Raw genomic sequence first — 18,870 nt, forward strand, 5'->3', positions numbered from 1 at the left:
CAAAGGAAAAAATGTATATACATCTCTACATAAAATTTAAAAACGTGTGTATCTATGAGCATCATAAACAGAAGTATTTGCAAAAAATATGTCAAAGTTAATATCCTTAATATCCTTAATAAGTATCTCATTCAAACTGATAAGGAAAACACTAAAAACCCAATTAGAAAATACAGAACATAAATATATGATTTATTGAAACAAATTCAAATGCACAATAAATATGTATTAAAATATAATTCAACATCACTAGAAATAAAAATGCAGATTAAACACATGAGATAGTTTTACATGTTGCTTCTCAGGGAGAGCCCAGTCAAGTATCCTTTTTGTATCTTCTGCTGATATTTTTTATCAAATAAGAACAAATACTTTAAAATGGCAATCAATATGAATACCAAACATTGTTATAGACATATGAATTGATGCAGCACAACTTTTTTGAAAATCAGTTTGTACACATTAAGAAAAAGTTCCTGCCCTTCGACCCAGTAATACTCTTTCTAGAAATCCACCCTAAGAAATATAAGAAAATTGAAAGAAGATTAATTTCAAAGAAATTCATCACTATGCAATGAAATATTACATAGCCCCTAAAGACAGTGTGTTTTAAAGTGATGTAATGATATGGACAAATGCAGATACTGTAATGTTCTTCAAAAAGTTTTTTTAAAGCTGGTTTGCAACTAAGGCCCCTAGATTTCCAACACTCATTCCTATAATAGTGTCTAATAAAAGTATAGCTATTACCACATAGTGAACTATGACTTTTTTAACATTAAAAAACATGGCAGACATAGGTATGATCCCAATTTTGAAATAAATATATAAATAAATAAGTAAGACTGCAAGAAAACACAGTGTTAATAGTGACTATAGCTGGGTGATAAGGTTACTGGGGATTTTTTTTTCTTATTTATACTTCATATTTTCAAAATTTTCTAGGAAGATAGAAAAATATTTATAGTTACATAAATGTAAACTGTAAAAAAAAAAAGCCCTAAATACCATTCCAGAAATCACTCTTTGAACAAAGCCCCTGTTAGCTACCTCTCCCACAGGACTCCCCTGTCCTGCCATCCTTTCCTGGTCCCCAGCCTATCGCCCTGTCAGTTTTCACTCACTTGTCTCTTTACTCTTTGGAATCCCTCACCCTATTGACTTTCATTCCCATTGTGCTGGTTCCCATTCCCTAGAAAAACCTCACTGTCCTGAGTATTGCCTGTAAAAACCACAAATACATTATTATTAGGGAATACCAGAAAATAAATGCTCTCAAATTTAATCCATGCAACTTCTAACTACTATGTAATCTTAGTACTTATTTTCTGTTGATCCCTCCCAGTTGATTTCCCCACATGGGCTGTTCCATAGCTTTTTTTCACTCTCAAAACCCCTTCCTTCTCCCACTTCTTTTATCTCAGCAAACAACCTTTACTTTAGTGAGATTAAGTTGTTCCACACCATTCCCGTCACACTCCTGTCTCTCTCCCTCCACCCCCATCTCCTTCTTTCTCCCATCTTTCCTTTTCTTTTTGCCCCATTTCAGGGCCTCACCTCTCTTTTTGTTACTGAATAAATATCTCTGAGCATTTGGATTCTTCAATAAGCATTTTCAGTGTAGACAACTCTAAGCTCTGGCCTCTCAATCAGTAAACATACTCAGTTCTCTTTATTTTCACCACCACAGTTCTCCAAAGTGTATCATTTATTTACTCAATCCTTATCCCACTTAAGTACTGAAACTGCTCTCTCTGGAGATCCCCAGAGAATTGACAACACCAGTGGGTACATCTGGAGGCACTGGACATGCTGCACAATCATGTCCATGAACCCCTCCCTTGGTTTCCTACATGTTTAGTTACATACTGAAGACAAATAATTTTATTTTAATTCTGGACAAAACTTTGAAAGATAACATTTCTAGGATATTACTGTCATTAATGCCTATCTATAAATAATAGTTTTCTGTAAAGCCCTTTACCAAGCTGGAGTCATAAAATTACAGTGTGAACCATGAACATAGCAATGTGCATGATACCTCCACCCAGGTAGCCACATGACTTGGTCTCTTCTGAGACGCCATCTCATCAGAGAGGCCCCTGTGACCCCTCAACCAATATATGACCCCCGTCACTCTCTAGCCCCTTACTCTATACTGCTCTTCTTTATAGCATTAATCACTACCTGAAATTATTGTATTTTTTTGCCCCTCTCTCCAAATGTAAGCACTGTTACAAATGGTCCCAGACTATTATAGATACTCAGTATTTAATTTAAATAACTGAACAAAGAATAAGTGAGCTATAATAAAACATGTCATGTGTACTTACGTGTGTTTAAAATACCAATATTATGTTTGAGGGCCATGTGCTGATTAAAGGCAAGAAGTTCCAAGGACAGGCAGAAGATCAACCTTTAAAATATTAAAAGGTGCACTCTCAGTGCACATGCCTGCACATGGGGAGTGATACTTTGCGTATCAATGGTTTCAATCACTGCCTGATTTTTCACCCAGTGCTGTATAGCTGTTTCTCATCACATGATATTGTTGTAGTTAGGAATAGTACTTTAAAGCAAGAAAAAGGCAGAATGCACATGTGTATGTTTGCAAGTGCCTCTGTAACCAGACTCCTCTATATAACTTCGTTTTAAAATATAGTATGTAGACAACATCTGTTCCTAAGATAGAGATTTGGCCAGAATGCTAAGAAAATAAACATGGCAGCTCAACTGGATACTGGCAACCAGTTACTGCCCCACAGATAGGCTGCACGGAAGATTCATGTATATAAAATAGTATATTAAAGTAAACTTACAAAAGCAAAGAGCAATCATTGCAACCATAATTTTTTCTTCCTCTTTGGGATTCTAATTTTAAAAGCATTAAAGGAGACAGCTGCTCATGCTGTGATATGTGCTAAACAGCCTGAAGGATGGAAAAAAATATATTTGTAGCTCATAATAACTATTGACCTTTCTGATATACAATGTTCCCTGTGTTAGCTATTCGGTTCTATCAACAGTGAAGATTGAACATGACTTTTTAATAGAAAACATGGGGTCTCGAGCTGCCTTCACAAAGGTGTTTATGTATTGTTATTTTCTATTGTATTACAAAGACTCAGTCATGATGCCCTTTGTCTGACATCATGTTTGTCATAAAAAAAAGAAAAGAAAGAGAAAAAAAAGGAAGAAAAGAAGGAAGAAACAGAAAAGGGGAAAAAAGCATCAATGTTATTGAGTATGTTTTATATGAAGAATTGGCTCGTAACCGTTTTATAGTCGTGATAAAAGCATTGCCACACTCGATCCCATACGCAATATTGGTAATGGAATCCACGCTGCATCCCGGGAGGACATGCTATATTTTTCTCCCAGAATAGATCCCTCAAGTGGCAACATTTATAGGGAATTTCCAATAAGATTTAAAATGCTTGCTTGCAGTATTCATGTGGCACATCCTTTGGGGTGCACAGCCTGCTGCAGGATGGGTCATATTGGATATCATGTTTTCTCAAAGGTGATCTTTACAACACTCACTTTTCCCCCTTGAACTTTCCTGTTGCTTAGTAGTTGTGTATAGAAACACCCACTGGCAGCAGCTTGACTCTGACACTGTGTATATTTCCCCAGAGTGGTGTCAACCAAACACCAACTGCAGAGCAGCAGGCAGCCTCCGAACACTCCCTCCCCCTCAGGGGACAGTCTCACCAAGAAGTAACCCCTGCCACGCACAGGGAACCCGAGAGGCAAACTTATGCATTATGATTCTCATCAGAGGCAGGCCAAGGAATGCCAGGGAGTTTATGCTGACAGGTGGCATGGGTTGGCCAATTTTTTTCCATATATTTTGGTAGATTATTTTTAATATTACTTTGAAAGAAGTTTATTACATCGTTATTGAATCACAATTATTTTCAAGCTATGCTCTGGAGTTTCAGTTAATGATTCACAAGTTTCTAAACAAAACTGAAGACTTACAACTGGGTGGGAGCAGGAACCAGCCCTAATGAGATTTAAATAAATTAGGGTTTTTTTGTCATACTCCAGAGCAAGCACTGAAGCTGACAGAGTCTGATTGCCTTTCAGAGTGTAATGGCTGCAACTGCACTGTCTGCAAAGGGTAGCACAACTTGTGGCCACAGAAAATGAAGGCTTTGCCTCACCACCAGTGACCAAGGATCCCACTCCAGTATGCGAAGGGCTCTTACCACCTTCAGAGTTGCCCTGGCACATGGGAGAAGACAGGCCAGTGGGATGAAAACCAACTCTCAAAAGACAGAGAACAAAGTATTCTCTAATTCTGGGGGAAACAGGCCAATCCTCTTTTAACTACCAAGCCCATTGGCCCATGACTCTCAAAAGAACACTGTGCAGAAAACACTTCCTTAGAGATGAATACAAGGAGAGGATGCAATAACGATCCACTCGCCTCAAAAGGAAAGGACTTCTTGTGACAAGATATTGTTTAGTGTGAGAGAGTGGCATGGGATGAAGTGGACAATTCTTAAAAGAAAGCATCTGAATGTCACTTTATCTCGACATGCATAACTGAGGGCCTACTTACATAAAACACAATCCTAGGCACGGGGGTGGGGGTGGGGCGAAGGAGGCTGAAGAAGAGCAGGAAATAGATATAACAAAAGACAAATAAGATGTCACCCCTGCCTTTCAAGATCTCACAGTCTTGTAGTCTGTTGATAGCATCTTTTGCAAATTGCCCATTTTAAAAAATCAATTGAGCACTTACCTTCAGAAATACAGACCCTACTTATAAAAATCAGTATTGCAGGTAGTTTTTCCTACACATGTGAATTCACCAGTTATTGATACACTGGGCCATGCATTCCTTCTCACTATCATATGAGTTTTACCCATGCAGTGGTTGTCACATATCAAAACAAGACTATCATTTTTCCAAAAAGAGGTTCTACGTGGATGTTATATTAGTTATCTATTATTGCATAACAAATTACCCCAAATATTGACAGCTTTTCCTACACATGTGAATTCACCAGTTATTGATACACTGGGCCATGCATTCCTTCTCACTATCACATGAGTTTTACCCATGCAGTGGTTGTCACATATCAAAACAAGACTATCATTTTTCCAAAAAGAGGTTCTACATGGATGTTATATTAGTTATCTATTATTGCATAACAAATTACCCCAAATATTGACAGCTTTAAAAAAAAGCAAAGATATCACACATAGTTTCTACAGGTCAGGAATCAAAGAGCAGCTTTTTTGGGTAGTTCTGGCTGAGGGCCTCTCGTGAGGTTATAATGGAGATGTCAGCCAGAGTATAGTCACCTGAAGGCTTACCTGGGGCTGGATGATCTACTTCTAAGCTCACTAATGTGACTGTTAGTAGAAAGCCTCAGGTCCTTGCTGACTGTTGGCCAAAGGCCTCTCCACTCTGCCTGAGTGTCATCACAACATGGCAGCTGGCTTCTGTCAGAGTGAATGACCCAAGAGAGAGAAAGGAGGGAGCCACTACACTAGTCACACATTGTCAGTTCCACCATATGCCATTTGTGAGAGCACATCACTAAGTCTGGCCCACACTCACTTGAGGAGAGAGAAAATGGCTCCATCTTTTACAAGGAGTTTTGAAGAATTTTTGGCATTTTAGAACTACCATGGATATCATCTGGGATAAACATAAAATCCACTGGGACAATTTCTATGAGAAAAGATTTATTTTTTACCTTGCTTGGCCTGCTGTTGGGAAACTAGGTTGAAAATATCTTATTAAAGTCATTATTTAATAAGTATTAATTACTGAATATATATGTATACATACATGTCTATAAATGGATATATAATATATAATAATAATAATATACCTAGAACAAAGGTTTTATTTATGTATCTATATGAATGCTAGATGCTATCGGTGGTCAAAGTTAGACTTGTCTTAGCCCTGCTGCTTTCAAACATCTAGCATAAAAGATTAAATGGAGATAAAATAAGTATATAAATAGCTGTAAGAACAGTATATCGGCAACATTATGAACTTTGGAATAAGGCAAACACTTGTCATATTTCTGTTCTGCGACTAACTGGGAGATCTTGGTCAACATACTGATTCTTTATATAATTGTTGCTTCCATTTTGTTGCTTTGCCCCCACGGATTTGTCACCCCACTTCCCCTGGGTGACGGGAGCCACAAAGGATTATTCAAAGCCCATCTCTTCTGAGCAGTGACAAGCTCCAAAGTGGTTAATCTTCCCAGGACCCTCAAGCAAGAGGCATTCCTTCCTTGGGAAAATTAACCCCGAATTGGGGTTCTCTTCCTGCATTTATTCTCCAGATCAGGAAGTTACAGGAAGAGAACATAGGTGGGGTTATAGTTTAACAATATAGGCTGGTAACTCTCAGTGAAACAAGCCAGATGACATTCCAGTAAGGCAATTAAGTGGTCCTATCAACAAAAGCTTGGTCTTCACAAATATTCCTTCTCCCTCCAGCAGTTTTCCAGTATCTACACATATCAATCAGTAACCTGTCTGTCCTTGAGCCAGCAACCTTGCTGTGCCACAAATCTTTATCTTACAACAGAGACTTTGGAGCCTGAGGAAAATTTCCAGTCCTCCACGAGGTCAATTATTTGAAACTACAAGGCTTTGGAAAACCAGGCCCTGTGAAGTACATTTGCTTTATAGTATATTCCACATATAATAATAAAGATTTGGTATTTGTATTAGTCAGTATGGGCTAAGTTATGCTGTAATAAAAAGCAATCCCCAGATTACAACAAAGATTTATTTCTGGGAGGGCTGGCAAGGGGTTCTGCCCCACATTGTCTTCCATGACCCAGGCTGGTGGAGCAGCCACATCTAAAATGTTAATAGTCACCATGGCAGAGAGAAAGAGAAAATGGCACATCATGACCAGCTGGTCATGAAAATTCCACCTGGAAGTGACTTGTGACCTTTCCTCACATTTCAATGGCTAAATAAAGCAAGCCCATGAGCATCCCTGACTCCAAGTGACTAAGGAAGTGCTGTTCCCTCATGTGAAGGAAAACTTTTGTAAGAAAAGAAACAACATGTCTAATTTCAGTGGACACATACTCATTCTAAAGTCCTAAAATATATCAATTTCTATCAAAGCTAACAGCATATACCAGTGAAACAATTTGGCTTTATCAAGATAATTGCAAAATGAATCAACATTCACTTGTCTTGTGAAAGTCACTTTGGATATGTGCACTTTGGTTTGTCCTGTGTGCAGAGTACATCTGAAAAAGGAAAGATTTGTTTAGGCAATGAAGTGGAAAAAGAGTATGTTGAACCTCACATCTTAACAACTTACCCCAACTCCATTTCTCCTTTAAAAGGAAAAATACCTTATTCACTATTGAGGAGTAACATTCTATCAAAACTTAATTTTTCTTTTTCTCTCCTCCACACATCAGGATTTGGTGGCAGTTCTAGGGTTTTGATACAAGAAATGCACTGAAAACATTTGGAGTATGCTAAAAAGAAAGGCCCTCTTTAGAGGGTCTGGCCTCATTTTGAAGCGATCCTGGAGAAAGTTATCGAAGGTGTTCACCACCTGGCCCTAGTTTTGGCCCATGGAGAAGCAGATGGTTCTCAACCACCTGCTCCTTCCGCCTCCCACACCACTTCCTGTCCCTGTGTAGTTATAAGGAGAGCAGCAACTACAACACCAGTTAAGAATCATGAGCAGATGTGGAGTAACAGATATGATTTAGCATTATGGTGGCATTTGCCAACATAAAAATTATTACAACTTTTGCTGTAAATTGTTCTGTAAATTCTTAAAAATATGCAAAAACTGACATTTCAAGAGCTGAGATAATTTAGATTTATTAAAAAGTTGAGGTCCTTGAGATTCAGCAAAAAGAGAGTATATTTCTTTATTTAGCTTTTAGTTGTGAGTCTTGTTTTTGTTTTTCAGCTCTCGGTTTATAATTCATAAGTCAAAACTGGGCATGCTAGACTTTGACCACTTAATCCAGCTTTACTTACAGATTTCTCCTGGATCTCAGGCAGCAGATGTAACTTCTCTGAATACCAAATTTCTAATCAGAGCATGTAGCAATCATGGCCTGCCTCAAAAATTTGACAGAAAAGCAGTTCATATCTAGAAAGTGCTCAGAAATGCTTCTTAGACATAAGTTGATTCCATTGTCTTTATAGAGCACCCATCCTAAGGAAACTTCTCTCACCACTCTGTCCTCTCTTCACCACCTCCCACACCCATACACAGTGCACTTATGCACACACACGTGCACACGCTTCTCTGTTGGGTGCCACGGTTGCATCACAGACCACCTCAGCCATTCTGCCTTGGCTCTCCCCCAATAGAACCTTCATCAAAATCGTGCCTCTCACCTGAGACAGAAAGCTTCTCTTCCTGAGCCGCTGCTCTCGTCCGTCACATGCAAATAGTGTGTTTTTTCCCGTAAGACACCCCATTGTCACAGTTGGGATAAACCGAGTTTGCTAGCCTTTGAGTATGCATGGCCACAGTGTTTGTTACACATCCCTTTGAAAAGGATAGTGTGGCATGTTACTTGTGCCTGGGTCACATGCAAATAGTGTGTTTTTTCCCGTAAGACACCCCATTGTCACAGTTGGGATAAACCAAGTTTGCTAGCCTTTGAGTATGCGTGGCCACAGTGTTTGTTACACATCCCTTTGAAAAGGATAGTGTGGCATGTTACTTGTGCCTGATCCCCAGACCTAGAAGGTCATACGGAATTAGGGTAGAATGGTCATCACAAATCAAGCTGCTTTCTAAGAGGTTGCCCCATCTCCTTCTCCCCAACTCCCCATACCCCTGTGGTCTTTAAATACAGCTTAAAGACCAGTTTACATATTAAATCTCAGCTTCAATGAGGCAAAACCTGACTTCAGTATTTCTCACACCGGTTGCCCCAGGTGTAATTAACATTGCCCCTGTACATTCAGGCAATTACTGTGGTGGGTACTGTCCTTCTGCCTCAGTCAGAACACGATGCAGCACTTGGCTGTGTAACTCATGCAGAGCTGTCTTTGCCCAGCTGGAAGCACACATGCTGGAGTCTCTAATGTACACTCTAAGTGTTTTACTGTGCCGTTCCGCATACTGAAAACAATAAAGATTTCTCACAATGCCTGAATTGCCTGCTCTTCTGCAGTTAGGTGGTTCCTTCTTTACTGGATCAGGGTATCCAGGACCCTAGCCCTGAAACAGATTTCACTTTCTGGGAAGTTTCATTTTTCCTCAGCTATTGCAAACATGATCTCGCTGAACAGGGCTGAATTTTTAAGGCTGAGTTTGTGGTGTGGATTCTGATGGCTTCACGTTAGTTCAAGTCTCTGAGGACCAGTGCCAATAAATGTGAAAGGGACAACAGTAGATTGGCATACTTTTCCATTTCCACCAGGATGAAAAAACTGCTATAAATTAAGTCTAACCTTAAATGTATAATCTGTCCTTGGATGGAAAAAAAAAAAAGAATATAGCATCTTCAAGCTCTCAGCATCCCTTACGAGAAAAAATTGGTTCTAAGGGTCTCTGATCTTGTGTTTTAGTAAAATAGAACTGCACGGCTGACTGACAGTTCTGATCTAAAGCATTTACGTTTAAGTTTTGATCTCTCTGCTTTTGATTAAAACTAATGAGCTCATTTAATTCAAAATGGGAATCTCTGATAAGAGAAATAAGGTTGATGTGATTGGATTAGAGGGGCAAATTAAACTCTTAGAGCAGAAGTTTGTGCTTATATAGTGTATTAAAAAGCTGTTGGCGTATTATGGCGTGTTAGATGATGAGAAAAATTTCATAGTAATTCATATTTAATCAGAAGAAATGAAAGTACTAAATATAACATGGCTCTGCTTTTCCCTCGAGTGATAAAAAGCTGTACATTTAAAATGACATCAGATCCATGCTCTCTAAAACAAAAAAAAGAAAAAAAAGAAAGCCTTAAGAGGGACACATAAGAAAGGGATACTTGTCAGTGGTTCCATCACCCCTGAATAGAAATGCCATAAAAACAGGAAAATATAGTCATATTACAGTAAGAGTGATACAAGAAAAGCCTTACCCCACAAATACCAAGGTTTTTGTTTTTAGAGTAGCTCTCATTCTTCTTTCATCTGAGCATCAAGTTTAATATGAAAAATAGAGATTACCTACCCTTAGAAATATATGGAATACATTTTGTAATTTAAAATTTTTTAAACTCATTTTACCTGTTTTTCCCTATTTTTTAATAACTATTTTCACATGTACTTAATTCTCCAGTTTCTTTATTACACATATTTCTTTACCCTCACTACAGAGAAAATTAGTATTAATACAGAACTGCTCAAAAGAAATCCTGTTTGTTGTTGGACATATTTCTTTTTAACTTTTGAATAAGAAGAATTTAAAATACTATTTAAGAAGAGTAAAATTAGACAAAGTATGTATTAGGCTTAAAAACCCCAAAATTAATTTCTTTAAAGGAAAACACTTAAATTTATAAAGTACTTTAGAAGCTTGTTTTTAAAGAAAATAGATTTATGTTGCCTCTGGCCTGTTTGCATAATGGTGTTTTTAGATCAACAAGACTGCTAACTACCATTGTAAGTTTCATAAGTTAAAACATACTCTACTTAGTCTAAAAACTTATAAATGGAAAAAGTAAAGATCTTGTTTAAGAGAGGAAATTATTATTTTCTCATATCAGAAGGAGAGAAATAAAAAAACAGAGACTTTGTTCTATTTGGGTGAGGGCAAGGGCAAGATGCTATTAGTGACAGGAATGGAAAGTTGGTATCCTGAGTAGTTTTTGTTTCCCTCTGTACATGCTACTCTCATCCCTCTAAGGTTAGTTGAGAAGACTTCATGCTCCTTATTCCTCACAATGAAAAAATTCATCTCAGGAGGGTGAGGACATTGGTCAGGACACAGCTATCCAACCTTGATGGTTGTGTGGTTCCTAGAACTCCCCACATATGATACAAGAAGGGATTCTCGGGGACAGCAAAGAGCAAGTCTTCATTAACCTTCATCAGAAGTGTGTTTACCTGCACCTTGGCTGACCCCATAAATCTAGTCTTTCTTTTTCATGGCCATTCTCTCCACATGCACCAGCCAAGCCTCAAAGGGAGCTGCACTCACTCTTAGACCCTACATAGGGAGCTGCTGGAAGTTAAAAGGCCTGAAAAGCTCTTGCTAGAAACTGGAACAGAGTTACTTTGGATACATTAATTTTTCTTTTTTATTTTCTGCAAAGTAAACATTTTCTCAATGAGGTAAATTGATTACTACACTCTTAGCACCCATCACTCATTTATTTTTAGTGAACTCAAGGATTGCACCTGAGCAGTAGCTGTGAGGGGCTGTGTAGAGATCTAAATCACATGTCTATGTATTTTTGTATTCCTCAGTGGAGTCAACCAGCCCCAGTCTGCTAACCACTGACAACACACTTGAGCGTTCCTTTTTCATCCGAATGAAATCTACTCTGACCAAACGCGGCGTGCACATCAAATCATCAGGATATAAGGTAAGCTGGGTTCCAGGAGGGGAGACACTTCTGTCTCAGGCCAATCCCAGGTAATTTATATTGAACTTTCCAGCTGCTTTGAATCCATATAATTAACTCATGTGACCTTGAGCAGCATACGGTTCCTAGTCATCTTCCTATCTCAAGGCAGGGGTTTTTCTTCCTGCCTCTCCTTACTTCACACATTGTGAGTGCACTAAATGCCCCAATATGGTGTCTTTTCTTAAACTATTAATATGACAAGTGCATCAGCACCTGCTGGAGAGTCACTTTGATGGAGAAAGTGAAGCAAATTCCTATCAGTTCTTAGCATGAGTGTCCTAGAACTGCTACTTATGAGAGTTCTACTTCTTCCACCGCTCCCTTCAAGTTCCCCCTTTCTCTTTAGAGAAAGAATGTCCACTTTAATAACATCTTGGCCACAGAGATGTGTACACATAGAAAGTCAGATTGGATGTTAGAAACCTTAATTTTGAAATTGCAATATTGAACATTCAGGTCCTGCCTTAGCATATATACAATACTCAACTGACAGGGTGTGTGTGTGTGTGTGTGTATTTTCCTCACAAGCAAAGGGCAAGTCTGGAGTCATAATCTACATTATCATCATTTTAAGGTTAAGGATATAAGAGCTTTCTAATCTCAGGAAATTCCAGCATTTCAGTTACTATAGCAACATAAATTAAGACCTATGAAATTTATGAAATGCCTTTGGCAACCTGAATCTTATCAGTTTTTACAACACACTAACCAATCTCTCAAACAATATTTATTATATGTGGGAGGACAAACAGAAATGGAATGTACCGTCAATGTGACCAGCATGACCTTTCCCGATTTTAGTGTTTAGAACTTGTGATAGCTCAGTTCTTCAGGGTGACCATAGCATGATCAAGGATAGTAGCAGCCATTATCATCAGGCCTGAAAAACCTTATGTAAGTCATCAGGAGACCAGCAGCTGGATAGAAGTCAAAGTCGGGTGCTTTCATTGACATTAATTCTTCAGTAAAAAAAGAAGAAAGGAGGTGGGGAAGCAGGCCCCTCCAAGAACGACCTTTAGCTGAGCTGTCCTACAGTCTGAAGGGCACATATAGAGCATCCTTAACCTTTAACGGGGTGTGAAGCAAAGGATTGGAGGAAAGAAAACAGATCCTATCCTTAGGACTCTTTTGTATTTCCCTGCCTTGCTAAATACTATGCACGTATTATTTGTTAACTGTGTAGTATTAGCAAGTTTGGAATTGTATAAGCAGACTACAGATGTCAAAATTATTGTTATTTTAATGCTATAAAGATGCATTATTTGCAGTTCAGATTTTAGGAGCCATAGGGCTTCCTTTCAACTCTTACTTGTCTGTCTGTCAGCATTCTTTCTTTACTTTTGCTGGTTTTTACTGATTTGTAGGGGGCGTATCCCAGGAGGGAAGGAGGGTGGAAGAGTGAGATACAGTTTGCAAAAACAATATTTAGTATAATTCGATATCATTAGATAATGTTTTGGAAAATTTCTTACTTTCATATTACAAACTACAGATCACAAAGCTTTGCAAAATTGTGAATCTGCAAAAAAGTGGGATATATGTTTGAAAAGATAATGTGGAGAAATAGAGTTTCAGTATAGCCAAGAGAACAAATAGCTTGTGTTCTGCTTGGTGTTTTTGTTTGTTTGTTTTGCCATACAGGCACTTCAGTAAAGTTGTTTTTGCTGCTTGACCTGAAATTGGACAAACTAATATCTTGAATGCTGAAAGAATATTCATTCATTCATTTGACAAAGATTTATTCAGCTCCTACTACGGGACCTGTTCTAGATCCTGGAAACTGAGCATTGAACAATAAAAAGTCCCTGCTTTCATGGAGTTTATATTCTAGAAGGGGAGACAGACTATAATGAATGGATAAATGAAGAAGGTGATTTCAGAGAGCAGTGAAGACTAAAATAACAACAGCTGGCAGTCAGGAGCACTACAATATGCTTGGCATGTTGTAGCTTCCACATATGAGCCCTCACAACAATCCTAGAGGAAAGTATTTTTATTGTTTCTGTTTTTCAGATCAAGAAACTAAGGCTAGAGAGGTTAGTGTACCCAGCATCACACGCTGAAGGAGCAGAGCTGTGGTTTGAACTTGGGGAGTCTGGCTCCACACCCCCTGCTCTTAACCACTAGACTACAATACTATAGTGAAGTGAGTAGTGTGAGGAGGTGGCTGGTGGGGCCAGGAGTCCACTTTAAATAGGAGGATCAGAGAAAGTCTCCCTGAAGAGATGACATGTCACCTATGAGTGGTGAATGAGAAAGAACCATCAAGTGAACAAATGGAAGAAAAAATGTTTCTGAAACAACTTGGGTTAAGAATTAAAGACATCTTGCTATACGAAGGGGTTTTCAAGGAACAAAATATTAAAGTACAACCTAGAACACCCAGGATTGGAAAAGATTTGGAAGCTGTTCCAGATCCCATCAATATGTTGAAGTGACTGTACTCCTCTGATATACCCTGTCAGTAAGTCTTTCTCAAAATACCATGCAAGTCTCCACCCAGCACCTTCCTACCCTACCCAGAACTGCAAGACTTAATTCATCCTCAGTTCCCCCAGTAAGACGAATCACCCAGCAGATCCAGCTCTCCCCCTCCCTCCAACCCACCCCACCCTCCCCCCAACCCCTGCAGTGAACCTCCCTCATTAATTAACCTTGTGCGAAAGTTAGTAGAAGAGCTGGTGAGAACCCATGACATGACACAGCTGAATAATATCCCTATTTATCTGTTCATTCTCAGTAAGTAAATCTAGCAGCTTATAAAACATTCCAATAAAACTGGTAATCACCCCACCACCACACAATAAACACAAATAAAAAGAAATGGTGATGATAATTTCTCCATACTCTCAATATTTTCTCTAATTTATTACCACTGTATGCATCTTTCTTTTCCCTTAAAGATTCAAGATGTTAAGCCCTGTTTGATGCAGGTCACTGTATTTCTCTCCATTTTTTCTGTGACCTTGGCACATGGACCTTTCTAACTCTCTCCATCACTTTATCTGTTGTTGTCATTGACAGTAATCATAGTAACAAAAGTGCCACTTATTGAACATTGACTCTATGGCAGGCACTGTGGCAAATGCTTTATACTTATTTAATTCATACTTAGTATTATTTTTTAAATTCCTTTATGTCAGTCATTGTCCAAATGTTACATTCTATTACTAGGCCCATTTTGCAGGTGGTGAACTGAGGCCTTAATAGATGGATGCTTTCCCATGTTTACTGAGCTCTTAAGTAGCTACTGAGGAGCCAGAATTGAATCCAGGCAGGTGGGCTCCAGAGTTGGTCCTCTTAACCCCTCCACTTAGGTGCTTAAATAATTAAGTCCAAAGAGCAACTTAATATGAGCTGGACCACAACATATGACAAATTAATTTAAATTTTTAAAAGGAAAACCTTTTGCCTGATTAAGACCTTCCCTCTGCAGCTCACCATATCCCACTGCACTAGCCTGTCAGTGCTTGGCAATTCCAGTGCCCCCAAAGACTTATGCAGATTCACCTTCCTTTCTAGGACTCTCATACCTGCTCACGTCCCCACTAACCAAGAATCCTCTCCAAAGGGTGAATCTGCATCTGCTAATTCAGGTGTGGCGTGTAATATAAGCTGTTATTGCTTGGTTTGCCACGTCCCAGTCCTCAGGAAAGTTGCCCTTTCTCAGTGAAGTTTGCCAACTCTGAGATGACATTCGGTCATTTCTGTCCTCATTTGCTTTGAAATCCATAGTAGCATGTTATCTAGACCAGCCACTTTTTATACCTCAGGGACTTCTCTGTTGTCCACGTCTCACTGTTGGTCACATATCTTAGCATAACACAGCTCTCGTTTAAATTGCAGTGCATCAATATTCTGTCTTCTTGATTAGGTCTATGTCTGGGGGAACTTACTAGGTAGAGCACATGGGTTACAAGGAGATATGTAATCAGAAAAATTAGAGAAGTGAAGACTAATTGGGTTGCCTTCTTAGCTCCTGTCTTTGGAGGAGGATAGTTTCCTTTGGTGTGAGACTTGCAGTTTTCTAATCTACTCTTAAATGCCCACCAGCACCACTCTCTCTTCTGGAGTATTTATCCACACATGTTCCTAACACTAATGGCATAGTAGAGCAGCTTAGACAGGGAAACACAAAGAGACAGAAAATCTCTGTCATGTTTATATAATGTTGAGAATGTCTTACAAATCTTCACAGAGGTGAAATCCTCTAATGCTGGCAATTCCTGCTATGACACATGTAAACATTACTAGTGGATGATGGGAGAACTTAAGATTCTTAAAAATAAACAGTCCCCCATCTGGGATGATTTGGGTATGGACTTGCCTGTAGCTAAGTGTTGAGCTAGATGACTTCTGAAATCCTATCTAGCCTCCTTATGATATAAAGAATCATGACTAGAAAATAATTGGTAGATCCACTGGTTTGTTAGGATGGCTGATATACCCCATCTTTAAGAGTATCTGTATCTAAACATGAAGTAACAAAAGCAATAAACTAGAGGGTGCTAATTAACTGAAGAAACCTCTTGTGCCTTCTCTATGCACAAACATAGATGTCTTTTAAAATAGAAACTTCCTTTATTTTAAAAAATTTATGGAGTAAGGGGCACACATAATTTTAACAGTGACTTGTTTTATTTGAGGTGTCATAGATCCCTTTAAATATTTGATGAAATCTGTAGAAGCTCTCCCAAAGTAAATTCATTTTGCATCAGCAGGTTCTTGAATCCTTGAAGTTTATCCATTGATCTCAGGTTACAAAACCCTATTTAATATGATGACATCATTGGTACTTATCAGGAAACCAAATTATAGCATCTTCCAGAACCTATTTCACCAGTATCACATTTCCTTCCTTATTTTTCCCCCTCCTTTATCCACCTAGTGTTAATACCTGTTGAAGTCCTATGGCAAAATACTCCTAGACTGCAGAAGTACAAAATTAAGATTTACATTTTTTTAAACTCTTGCTACAATGTGATTTTTTTAATTTAATTTTATTTTATCAGTATACAATGTGATTGATTTTTGTGTTCCTTTACCGAATCCTCCTTCACCCCTCCCTCCCATCCACCTATCTGATCGCTTGTCTTAACAACTTCAAGGAATTGTGATTGTTGTGTCTTCTTCCTGACCCCCCATTTGTTTGTGTATTTATTTATTTTTAGCTCCCACAAATAAGTGAGAACATGTGCTATTTTATTTCTCTTTCTGTGCCTGATGTGTTTCACTTAATATAATTTTCTCTAAGTCCATCCATGTTGTTACAAATGGCAGTATTTCATTCCTTTTTATAGCAGAGTAGTATTCCACTGTGTAGATATATGACAGTTTCCTTATCCACTCATCTGATGATGGATATTTGGGCTGGTTCTAACTCTTTGCTATTGTAAACAGTGCCACGATAAACATTGGAGTACAGGTATCCCTCCAACATGATGATTTCCATTCCTCTGGGTATATTCCCAGCAGTGGAATATCTGGGTCATATGGTAGATCTATCTGGAATTGTTTGAGGAACCTCCATACCATTTTCCATAAAGGCTGCACCATTTTGCAGCCCCACCAACAGCGTTTGAGCCTATACACTGGGGAAGAGACTGCCTCTTCAGCAAATGGTGCTGGGAAAACTGGATATCCGTATGCAGGAGAATGAAACTAGACCCGTACCTCTCACCATATACCAAAATCAACTCAAGATGGATTAAAGAATTAAATGTAAAACCTGAAACAATAAGACTTCTTAAAGAAAACAGGAGAAACATTCCAGGAAGTAGGACTGGGCACAGACTTCATGAATATGACCCCAAAAGCACAGGCAACCAAAGGAAAAATAAACAAATGGGATTATATAAAATTAAAAAGCTTCTGCACAGCAAAAGAAACAATTAACAGAGTTAAAAAATAACCAACAGAGTGGGAGAAAATATTTGCAAAATATACATCTGACAAGACTAATATCCAAGATTTACATTTTGATCTCCTCATGTAGATGGGGATAATCTTCTAAAAAAGTATTTCACAGAAAATATTTTTTAGAAATATTATACCTAATATTTAAAAATAATATCTGTAATCAAGAGAGTTACTTTCAGTGGCTCCTGGTCTTCCTTTCTTCCTGTTTGCTTAGGTGTGCAACAAAGAAAGCTACAATTTCCAATGTCAAAATCACAGCTAGTAAATTTAAAAGTTGAAAGCTCTTCACATGCAAACTTGTTCTTGATTGAATGTGTACATGAACAAGTCTCAAAATGATAGCAAACCAGAAGAGAATTACGATTTAATGTTTCAATCATTTGGAATTTTAGTTCTTGCTTTAATTCTTTAATAAATCCACAATACTAAAATATCCACCTTTCCCTCTTGCTCACCTGCCACTTTAATGCCCTGCCAAATTGGTTGAATCCACCTGCTTCTGTTTCCACTCCTCCAGTATAATGCCTTTTTCCAGATCTATTTTGATAAATTACCAAATTACCTCCCAGAAGATTTGACTTTTCCATTTTATCCTATAATACCGTGCTCCCTGTACTATCTTCTCAAAGCCTCGGCGATCATTTACTTCTCTGCTGCTAAGTCATCAGTGGTTCTCAGCGCCGAGAATCTGACCCCAGCTTACCTTTTCTACCAGAATCTCCATCATTCTTTCCTGGAACTCTTACTGGAGTAAAGAGAACTCGCAGTGTTCTCTTTAGCCAGCAACTGAGAATTTCTTTCAGAAAACAGGAAAAAGAGTCATGTTAGCATCACTTACTCATCGTGACTTCTTATTGGCCTCTGGTGAACACATTTTCTATTAAATTATCTTTCAAGAATTTTTTCTGCAGATTAACATTTTGGGGCTCTTTCTGAAAATTAGAATAATATTGGCCAATATCCTGCCTTCTGGCACAACTCCATGATTTCTCAGAGATTGCTAAGAATATGTGAATTGTTGTCATAAGAAGGCTGTTCTTTTTTTCCTTGCCCAAGAGGGTAACTGTCTGCAGTGAGTTTTAATCATACCAGGAGATGTATAGCTTGGAGGTGTGCCCAGCACTAATGCTAGGAGCAATGTGGTAGTAGTCCTTTCTCTGGAGATTTCTAAGAGCATACACTAAGCTCATCAATTAAGTCTCTCTTCCTCCCAGACAAGTGTGGACAGACTAGATGCCATCTGGATGTTTCTTCCAATCTAAGATTCAGAGGTGTTTCAGGTGTCTGTACATATCAGTGCTTCTTCTGAAGCCTTTGCTTCAGCTTTGCGTTGTCTTGAAATGATGACTACAGTATTCCAAGCTGTGTAAAATGTAACTGTCTTGTC

General features: G+C 38.4%; 1 protein-coding gene across 1 annotated transcript in view; it reads left to right on the forward strand.

Moving 5' to 3' along the window:
* The window catches only part of NPAS3 (neuronal PAS domain protein 3), a gene marked incomplete at its 5' end in the record, with an annotated part of 126,722 nt that overhangs the window by 48,819 nt on the left and 59,033 nt on the right, over positions 1-18,870 (forward strand). Inside the window, one exon of the mRNA XM_008587346.1 lies at positions 11,404-11,522. Within this exon, the coding sequence (XP_008585568.1) occupies positions 11,404-11,522 (119 nt within the window). The remainder of the gene's footprint in view (positions 1-11,403; positions 11,523-18,870) is intronic.

The sequence above is a fragment of the Galeopterus variegatus genome, unplaced genomic scaffold (genome assembly GCF_000696425.1).
Source record: "Galeopterus variegatus unplaced genomic scaffold, G_variegatus-3.0.2 Scaffold4343, whole genome shotgun sequence".
Lineage (NCBI taxonomy): Eukaryota > Metazoa > Chordata > Mammalia > Dermoptera > Cynocephalidae > Galeopterus > Galeopterus variegatus.